Source organism: Opisthorchis viverrini (assembly GCF_000715545.1).
Source record: "Opisthorchis viverrini unplaced genomic scaffold opera_v5_625, whole genome shotgun sequence".
Classification (NCBI taxonomy): domain Eukaryota; kingdom Metazoa; phylum Platyhelminthes; class Trematoda; order Opisthorchiida; family Opisthorchiidae; genus Opisthorchis; species Opisthorchis viverrini.
Window position 1 is genome coordinate 56,902 of NW_008752293.1, and position 10,936 is coordinate 67,837.

A 10,936-nucleotide genomic window follows, 5' to 3' on the forward strand; every position below is an offset into this window, starting at 1 on the left:
AGTCCGACAAATTAAACGGGTGGTCAGACGGTACAAAGCTGAAGAATTCATTGCCGGATGTGAGGCAGGCAAAACACAGTTTGTTCAAACGTGCGTGTAGAGGCCGGGCGATACTTAATGGCGAAAATATAGCAAACACAAAGGTGATGCGAACTGATGAAAACAATATGCATATAATTGCACAGTTTTGCTACTCTGTGAGGAAATGGACACAGAACACATTTTAGAGGACGCCTGATGCGAATCGGGAGGGTGGCAACCACACAGGAATTTGTTCGCCTTACTTTGTATCCAGACCCCCTATTCCCTAGGCAAGCTTCCAGCAAGGTAAGGACTGTGTCCTCACAATTTTTGATTTGTTAGTTAAACGACACACATGTCAAGCTTTGTGATAGTAGATGATCTCTAGCCAGGCCGTCGTGAAGTCTATGACAGGAATAAACGCTTGAACGTAACAGCTGGGACGTTAACTGTTCTCAATAAGCCCTTTTTAACAACGATGCACTCTGAGTACTACAAGGCGAACGAGCCGGCAATAGCTGCAGTTGGATTGGTTCAGAGTGATAAACTATTCTTGCTAGCTAATGAAGCATTTTAAATGGACATTTTCAGCCTCCTTGAGCAATAACTAGCCGTCTTCTAAATCTAAACACAGTGAAAAAGTAGAAACTGTCAGATTTAGCGGTAATAGTTGTTGCAATTTTTGACGCTAAAAGCGAGTTGTTTGTGTTTCATCCTATGCCTTTCTTCCGCGCAAAACCGGCTAAAATTATATGCTAAAATACCAAGTATAGGAAGCGAAGTATGCACTTCAAGACAAGTGTTCATGTGTTTGTATTTAACGCACTACAGTAACATTCCATAAAATGTGAGTACCCCCGGTATTTTTGTCATATCAAAACAAATGTGAAAGAACTTAGCGAAATACACTCATTTGGAAACAAGTGTGGTTTTGCGAGAGACTCACCTGGAACCCAGCTGAATCTCTCGTTTGTGATGTTTCCGGGCAGCTGAATGTGCTGCACCAGGCCACCTCATGTTTCGATCGCTACGACATTCGAGATATCGCGATACACGCATATTCGTTATTCACTACTCGTGAGGTTGCTGGAAATTCTACGACATGGCCCACCTGATGCATTCAAATCCGCACATATTTAATGTACATATTACTGTGAATCTCTGGAATTTCATAATCAATGGATAGGGTCCCTCGAGTCTGCATCGTGTGAATTTTCAAGGAGGATTTTATTTCTACGCACGCCGAGCTTGATTCTCAGTCCTGTCATCAGAAGAAATTTGATTATTTCTTTGGTGAATCTAGTATATGAGAGTGATTGCAAAATATCGCAAACTCTGATGCAACTTTCCAGGTTACCTCTGTATCCAAAAACATGGTCACTCTAGTTCTATCGTCCGCTGGCTTACGACATGCATAACATTAGGGAGTTATGACCCGATCAAGCCGAAACATATCGCAATTGAAAAGTCATTGCTTGCCCCTCAGAGGACGTTTGTTTTATCGTCTGAACAAAACCACGATTTAGCCCACAATCCTTTGGATTAGTCGCGACCATCCTTGACCTCCGATGGCCTCAGTGCACTTCACACAATGATCATGTATATGGGAGCTTTTTGTATTCGTGTCCAGGTAAGGACCTTGTCCATAAAGTTCATCATTTCAATGATTTTTTCGAAAAAGCGCCGTCGCGGAACCGTAAGTTTTGTTTAACTTTAGACAAAAATTCCCGTTTCTTTTGCATGTGCACATTGAACCCTAACGCCGTCGAATCCTGCGCATGGATGAACTCATCCTATGCGTGCTTGTGGTCCAGCAAAAATAAATGTCACTGTATGTTAAAAAAACTTCCGTTTATCCGTTCCGCGTGTTCCCGTTTTGAGTTAGGCACTAGGATATGATTTGATGACATCCCGTTGAGACTCAAAATCGTCCATCAATAAATTCGACAGCTTTAAGATGTGTAGGATAAAGAAATAAATGCACCCTATAATTGAGAATACAACAAACCTACCATTAGAAAAAAATGGAGAATAGGTTGAAAAAGGCTAATCTAGAAGTCTGATTCGCAAGCTTCTGTGTTAAGCCTGATTGACGATAATCTAAAATGACCTACAGCTCCTACAAAAACGCCTTTCCTCCTTGCTCTGAGCTAGACAACAACACACTGTACAGCACCGTTTAAAGTGTCCCAGACGAGACATTGCTGCGTGAAACTCAAAAAGACTTTCATTGCAACCGGAAGCGACACGACGCCCGATATACAGAAGGTCCTGGATCATTGAACAACCTAAATATTCCGTACAAAAAATAATTCATATGATCAGATCTGGGTCCGTGAAATGATAGAACACTTCTTTCGGGTTCCAACTTTTGCCCAGCTGCTTATATCTGTTTTTCCTGGGTTGACCTGCGCGCACGTTAGGGAACCAGAGGAGTATGTACAAAAACTCCCGTCAAACGATGAAATCGTGTAACACTGCGTTCCAGACTAGCACCCGACCACCCATCACAAGAAACTTTCAAAGTGCCGCTTGCGTTGTTGCAATCAGCAGCTCGTATTCGGGTGAGTACAAACGGACGATAGTTTCCAGCTTGGTTAACTCTGACCTAGAACCGAAAAGGACAATGTTGTACACTCAAAATTTCAACACAGCTGCCGCTATAAACTGGGCACATTCGATGGAAATTCGGTTAGCATTGGGATCAAAAGCGTCACCTGATCATAATTGAGCATTCTTTTGTCTTGGCTCAGTGTTCAAAAAAATTCCATGCTGCCAATCCCCTGGTCATCAGAAGATCCCGTAAGGAAGGAGGGCTTTTGGACGTGCATGTGATTCGATGGAAATTCGGTTAGCATTGGGATCAAAAGAGTCACCTGATCATAATTGAGCATTCTTTTGTCTTGGCTCAGTGTTCAAAAAATTCCATGCTGCCAATCCCCTGGTCATCAGAAGAGCCCGTAAGGAAGGAGGGCTTTTGGACTAGTAGTGCATGTGAAGGAAGCCGTGACTCGATAACTGGGGCAGACATTTTGGGAAGAGTGATGGTTATTTCTGTGTTACCTGGTGTTTGTCATTTCGAAGGTTTTCAACAAATGCTCTAAAGGGCGGCTTTGTGTTGACATGCCACAAGAAACCACACATAATCCCTTTTAAGCGGCCATCCGTGCTGAGGGGAAGCTTGGTAATTAGGCTTGTTAAGCCGTCGGCATTCGAGAGTTACTGCCTTTTAGTGTGCTCGGCAAGCCGTTTTCCAAGAATTTGTGTTGAATGGCGTATGAATCTTGTAGCTTGTAACGGATTACCCTTAACTACCATGTCTTTCTCGCAGCCCAATCAGCCTAGAAATAAACTATGTAGAAGCAAACCAAACACCATCCACTTGGGTGTAAGATCACCAAAATACGGAATTTTGCACACTTTTAAATGAAATAAAGATAATGTCATCCACCGTGCCAAGTCAACAGATATCAGCGAGAAAACCGAAGGACTTACCCACTGCTTTGTCAGGCTCCACTTGTACACACTCAGATGCTGGAGACTCATTCCGACTGTTGTATGTGGCACTCGTCAGTTCGTCAGGAGGTCCCGATTTCTCGTGGATTGTTTCAGATGGCAGTTGAAGCTGAAACGAATGAAATCCGGAAAAAGCCATCGCAATATATATTGTACTAATCAGACCTATTTCGAGAGGGAGAGGGAGTGGAAAGTACGAGTGTCTAACAGAAGCAAAAATAACTTACAGTTCGTTTGATAAATAATTTGCAAATACCTACTGTGGCGAAGATGAAGAACAGATTTGATTTCTTCCTGTTATAGCGAATGTCCAATGGAGTACGTCACGTGACACATGTTACGTATTTTATTTTTTCCGGTGTCTTTACGCGTTTGCGTCCAGAGGAAAATCGAGTATCGTTACGATCTGGTTTTGACGGTCTTGATGTTTATTTTGAGCTGTACACTTAATTTATTTTCCGACAGTGGAAACGAAATTCCCACCGTCGAGGTTGAAAATTAATCATCCGAAATCAGAACATTGTCGACATGTTCGTTTTGTGAAAATTCAAAACTGAATACATTGCCGTAACAATCGCTGTACAAAGGAAAAAAACTATCACAAGCTTATTGAATAAGTGGGCGTTGAGCTAAACGTTTATTTGAGATAACCAAGATAACCACGTTTTTGGCATAAACCCCTGAATTTACTGTTAAGTTCTTCAGGCGTTTATCAAGTGTCCTAAGGAATGGAAGGAAATTTCTGGTAGCAACAAACGTGTTCATTTTATCGTAAGTTCCATTTGCTTTTCAAGGTAACCGGGAATCAGGAACGTCCTTCAGCTTCTGACAAAGTGATTCCGAACATTGCTTGTACTTGTTTCTCCTACAATAAACCTCTGCTTTCTCAAAGGCCATTTTGTATTCACGTGGGAAAAACGGGTATTCAGAAATTTGTTCATATTGATGGCCAGATTGTTCCGCGTTTCTCACATTAAATTGAATTTTTGTGTTCACACATTTGTACTGGCTTGTTGCCTTCTCAAACACTAGATGGGAGGACTAACCATTTCAGTTGATTCCACATTTAGCTGTATCACCAGAGACTGACCTCACAAATGATCCACGTGGTCACAGGGTGCATCATAAATCGGACACTTTACTAAGCGGAGAGCGTCTAGACGCTCCTATCAACTATCGTGTATATTGTGTTGGTTTCATAATGAACAAGCAAATACGCGCAACCATCTGAGGCCCATAAGTAAGACTAAGTGGATGGTGTGAGGTTAATTCAGTTCTATTTTTAGCATACTGGGGCTCATCGATTCTCAAACGGCTTTGTAACATCACAAGATCAGAATGGTTTCATTTGAAGGGATCATGACTGGATAGTGTTCCGCTTATGTGATATTTAGGATATTTCTGGGGAAACGTCTTCGGGACGTAACGGTATCCATTTCGAGGGCGCGGAGGATTTTGTTGTTTGTGGCGCACTTTTACGGACTCCATGATGAGACCTGTTGACACTCTTGTCCGAAACGTTCGCTACGCTTTGTCCAAAAAATACTCCAAGTTAGAGATCTGTGTAACGCAAGTAGCTTTATTCATTTCAGCAAATTTTGGCATGCCTCAGCCATTTGCTGTCACAAATAATGGCCTGCGGCAAATATCATGGTAGGATGCGAAGTGTTTCAGCTTGAAAGTGACGACTGTTAATGCATTATGTTGACGTTACGGCCCCACTTCGCCAGAATAGCCCGTGTTTTCACATCTCGCATTGTCCTGACATAGATTTGTAGAGACACACTGCAGGCCCCTCATTTACGCTCCCTGATGTACTCCCAAGTACTCTAACCCTCGGTTGAACCTGCTTAGCTGTACACTTCGGGGTTCACGCTCGTTAGGTAAACGGTCGTGGTTATGTAATCAAGTGCTCTGCACGTGGATGTGTCTATCCTTTTCCTTTTTCACACATTAAGTCAAATCATTTTTCGTGCGATATGACTGACCAAGTTGAGAATTTCAGACGTTCTTATTTTCAGTAGGGCTGTTGTTCCTTAGTGAACGCAATTTGCACGTGTTCAAGCAGTCTGAGAACTCAGTAGTTAATTTGATTGTTGGTCTGCAAATGAGTAACCGGCTTTCTCTGTTCACGAAACTTCAGTTATGTCACTGGGTACACTTCGCCATCCAAACAAACTCACATGCGAAACTGAGCAATCATTGATTGTTGGAAAATTATCAGAACTGGCGTGAGACAATTATTTTGAAGCACGGGTACTGGCCATTCGACATGCAGTTGCGAAAGTGCATCGGTCACCAACAGTTTAGGACTGAATTCATTTGCTCATTCCAGCTTCACGATTAAGAATGTCAGATGGGAGAGGAGAAATATTCACTACGTACCAATGCAACTCTTCGTTGCAAAGTTTTCTGATTCATGAAGGTGCAGTGATGCCTGTAGGTTATCGCAGCACAGACTCTCTAATTCCTAGTTAAACCGAAGGAAAATGGAGAGTTTCACAGTACAATGAACGTGAGACCTTCATTTACACAGCTTAGACGATTAACGCTATTTGGTGCAGACAAATGTAAAGAGTAAAATAAGGCGAAACCTGAGTATCTGAAACTCTTAGAAAGACCGCAGTAAGACAAGAGCTCCTGGGTTCCTTTCCCATGAAGTTCCGCAAAGCTTTGCCAATGTACGCAGGAGCCGCCAACTTATTCATAACATGTCCAAAAGACATGATAAAGCGTTAACATTTATAAGAAGAGAATCTATGAAGTTCTCAAATCGTATAACTACAACGATTGAACTTAAAGAGCAATATTCACAACCCACATTTGTATTATTGCTCCAAAACCTGTCCAGTACAATATATTTAAGGCAATCTAAGTGAACTTTAAACCAGCTTTTAAAAATGTGCACGAAAACCAGGCTAATTTGGCCGCCTTTCGCCTTATTACTTTACCGTGCCACTGGATACCTCACTGGGTGCACTAATTGACGTGTAACAGTACTACAACCAACCACCTCCATTGTCTATGTAATGGTTATGTGCTTTAACCTAGAGCGTTCAGATTCTCAATTCCCCCAGGATTTGTGGTGTTGCTAAAAAATACATCAAAACGAAAGAACCGTGTCAGGTTTCCAACGTTCATTCACATTGATGAAAACAAACAGAACGGCTTTCACAGCACTTTCACAGTCACTTTGTCCGCCATAGTCAGTGCCACCGGGTGACCAGTAGCAAATATTTACAACTTTTCAGTTGTACTTCTAACTAATAAGGGTGCCTGCCAGCGGTGATCCGGCGGACGGGAAGGCAATTGTTTTGCCAAATTCGAGTCGGTTGTTCAAGCAATACTATTTTCTTCATCGCTTTCCTAGTGATGATAATAGGTTTACTGGAGGTGGAAGTAAACAAAGATGACTTTTTAAAGAAATGTCCACCGCGGCTTACGAGCGAGATCTCTCATTTTGTTTTACCCTACGGTAAGTTGTTCAGCTACGTTTAGTTGGTCGTCGAAATAGGAAGGCGGCGATTCTTAAAGTTGGGGACGTACAACATACCTCATCCTGCCGGAAGGCAAAACCGTGATTATGTAATAGGCCTGGCAACCTAAATCAAACCTAAATCGAATAGTAATTCCGATGATAGTTTGAAATGTTTTGACACCAGATTTAGTGTATGAAGCTCGATAACGGCTGCTGTAAGCGCGGGCAAGATCAGCAAACCACGTGACCACGTTCGTGGTGTGTAAAAAGATAAAAGAACGCTTCCTTGTAGTTTTTCCAATTCAAACAAAAACATTTATCCAATTGACGAAATATGTAGTTATACAATTGGAACAGAATAAAGGCACAAAACCCGCACTGTCATTTAACTGCAAGCGAACCCTGCGAAGCAGTCCAACAAGTTCCGTATTACCCCCCCACACACACTGCATTAAATGCGAGGCGGAGTTACGAGAAAACAACACAGTACTCGCATGCCTCATCATTTAGGTCCACCGTTACAAAGGTATACCGCTTCAAAATATTCTGCATGGCAGAACCAGAACCCAAATATTCGCTTTATTTTCACGATTCGTATTCAGGCTGTGTTATGATGAGCGAGCGCGCTAAGTTTGTTTGCGCATATTTCATTTCACATTCTCCCAACGTCTTCCTATACTCCTTTATTCAGGCTGTGTTATGATGAGCGAGCGTGCTAAGTTTGTTCGCGCATGTTTTATTTCACATTCTCCCAAAGTCTTCCTATACTCATTTATTTACTCGTATTCCAGAGCCGCCGCGGCCAATGTCTCGCAGAAAAGAGGTTAAAAAAGACAATGACATCGCGCATTATTGGATGACATCAGTGGACAGATTATCAGTTCTGAGTGGTGGTGGCATTTATAATAATAAATAATACAGTGCTAAGATAGTGGGAAGAGGCTAAACACTTCTAATTCCAAAGTGAGCATTATTTGCACCTAAGTTTGAACCTAAGTTTGAATTTGAGGACGTTCCAGCCAACGTCGCGTTTGAAAGTACAAGAAGGCAACAGCGAAAGATCGACCATCTTACTACCGATAAGATTCCCATATTAGAGTACCTTTTATGCCATTAGGCAAAATATTTGGGTTGTAGAGAGTTCATGCACACTAATGGTGAACATGAAAAAATAATTACTTTATCAGTAGAAATAAGAGGTGTTAGAAGGTTATGATTAGGCAACACACTGAGATCCCGGTATTCCACATATTCACGCACGCGTCTCAGACTTGCTCAGCAGTTTTGGGACGGTTCGTATGGTACACCGGCTTTAATTCAGTTGAAGAAAAGAAAGCCTAAACAAGGTGCTGCACCCTCTATAATTTTGTAGCGTACAACGCAACGCCTACCAGTGCAGACATATTGAATACCATCTAAAATGACTCAATTTGGATTATCTCTGCAGCATGGACACAGGTCATTCCACATCTCAAATATCCGGAAGATAAAAAAACCGTTGTCTAGAAGAGTTGTGTGCTTTGCTTCCGAAAATGTCAAAAGTGAACCATTTTTATATTCATTCATGTGTCCAGATACGTAACAACTTGTCAGTCCTCACTACATACGACTAAGACGTTAGCCGACTCCCCACAAAACGACGTATGAGCACGCTGCGTAATAAGGGTAGGACGTCATTGCAGTGATAGATGTAAATCGTAAAAACGGATGACCCCAATTCGTTAAATTCAATATGATGTAGTGTAGAAGAGAGGCAGGCTGATTTAACTGATTTAATGGGAAGTTTAATTGAAAGAAAAATCGCCATCAATGGTAAAAGTGCTCTGTAAGCATATAAGACTGTAAGCATACAAGACTGGATCGGTGAAGAGGGCGGGAATTGTCGAATGCTTTTCATAATTCATAAAAGTTGGCGCACGTGTTATGTTGTTCACGAATACGGGAATGTTTGTCACGCCAGAACGGTCTGAGAAAGATACGTATCGCACCAGCCTTACCAAGTTATCCGCAATGAGCTGGTCTAGAACGACGTGCTTTAATATACGCTGCATCAACTTGCATTGAAGCAAGTGAGCCAAACAACACCAGCACCGTGTGGCAGCAAATTCACATGGGTTTTTTGACTGGCGTAAAAATGGCGTCATTTTATTCAGAAAACTGTCAGTTACATAAGTGAATGACAAGTTCAGGAAACCTGAGCGGCGCTTTCCCTAGGAGCCCTGGATACAACTCACCTTGGCAGAAAGCACTAAAGGAGTTCATTTTGCACTGGTGTTTAGAAAAACTCCATCCGCAAAGACTACGTTGTTCGGTGGATTAGAAATGACTAAAGTGTTGAGGAGGAATACAACATCAATTAGTGCTGCCAGAGTTACACTTTCCAAAATTAGTTCACTCGATAGCATAAATCCTTGGCAAACAAGATTATATCGTGCTTGACAAAACGTTGGTCTTGAATTATGAAGAATTATTTCCACAGTTCACTTGTGCACGCTTGCGGTACATGCAGTTTCCGTGTCTTCATTAAAATTACTTCCATTCACAAATGATTTATCTTCTGTTTCAGTGAGTGTCTCGACAACCTCAAGACGTTCACTTTTCTTGAGTTCTACCACTTCACACAGTCTCACAGTATGACTGTTTCCGAACAGAGCCCCCCAAAACTAATTTACAATCGTCTTCGTATTCTGAGAATGTTGAGGCCGACGGCAAGTACTTTCGGAACAAGCAAGTGCTACCCAACGATGCACTTGCCATCACAGATTTAAAAAGTGTAGCACATTTAGAAATGTGGCATCCTATTTTACCCACATTATGTAATAAGTGACCGGGATAGCCCCGTGCCTGGAGGCCTGCTCACTACACAAAAGTTTCGTAATTCGATCTCAACCTCAGTTTGTCGACTACTACGTAGGTATGCGCAAATTTTCAGTGTCTAACATATGGTGACATGTGAAATTGTGCCAAAATGTTGCTGTGTCTAACAAAATGTTCGAAAAAGCATCTTCAGACACATAAATTAGGTCCCATTTTTCCATCCATTTTTTGCATTCAACAGAAAAAACTTACTACATTCACCAAATTAACGACATTCCCTTGTCTGAATTGGCGTACGAAATTGCGCGAAAATCTCACCTCGCCAATCAGACATCCGTAGATCATTTGGGATAGGTATCTTAACCTGTACAAACAAACCCAGTACTTATCCGGCGGTGCCTTATACAGCTAAATAGTTCGAATATTACTGCCTCCCCTTTGGTCCCAGGTGAGTAAGAATATGTCACCAGTAAGGATCACAATTCATTGTGAACGAGGTAATGGGGCCACTTGCTACCATACCCACTTTGCTTTGACGTAAATTTTAGCATCAAGCAATCAAAATGAATGCGCTCCGCAGAGAGTACCTCATGTTTCCACCGGTACAGTAGTAAGTACACCGCATTGTAGGTTTTGATGGAACACTACTCAGGTTACTCAGACTACGCATATGAAGGTTAGAGACCCATCGGCCTACGTCACCTCATGGAATAAACTCCGTAAAACAACAGGTCCGCATATATGTGCAGATGTCGGACAAGTTTGTCCCAAAATCTGATCCATACATGGTGTCGTTTTGGCTCAACCTGTGATTCCCCATAAACGCTCTAATCGATCACCGAAATAAACCCGCCGATGTTTTCTGGGAACACCATATTACGTGTGGTTCAAGGTATTGTTTTTGTTCCAAAAGGATGCAGCCCCGTCACAACCCGATCGCCTAGGTAGAGTCGTTATACCGTGCCAGATTAAACGTTTTCAGGCAGCTCATTGCTCGATTATTCGAAAAATAATTTTTGTCCTAAACTGCATACAAGTCATACACAAGCCTCAATTCTGATTGGTTAGTTGAGCACAATCCAGGAAGTGCGCGCATTCAAACTG

At 42.0% G+C, this 10,936-nt stretch overlaps 2 protein-coding genes across 2 annotated transcripts in view; one reads left to right on the forward strand and one right to left on the reverse strand.

The window, feature by feature from the left end:
- T265_15591 (hypothetical protein) overlaps positions 1-1,135 on the forward strand; it is a gene marked incomplete at both ends in the record, with an annotated part of 6,689 nt that extends 5,554 nt beyond the window's left edge. Inside the window, one exon of the mRNA XM_009178694.1 lies at positions 921-1,135. Within this exon, the coding sequence (XP_009176958.1) occupies positions 921-1,133 (213 nt within the window). The remainder of the gene's footprint in view (positions 1-920) is intronic.
- The window catches only part of T265_15592 (hypothetical protein), a gene marked incomplete at both ends in the record, with an annotated part of 100,930 nt that overhangs the window by 50,102 nt on the left and 39,892 nt on the right, over positions 1-10,936 (reverse strand). Inside the window, one exon of the mRNA XM_009178693.1 lies at positions 3,517-3,646. Coding sequence (XP_009176957.1) covers positions 3,517-3,646 — 130 coding nt within the window. The remainder of the gene's footprint in view (positions 1-3,516; positions 3,647-10,936) is intronic.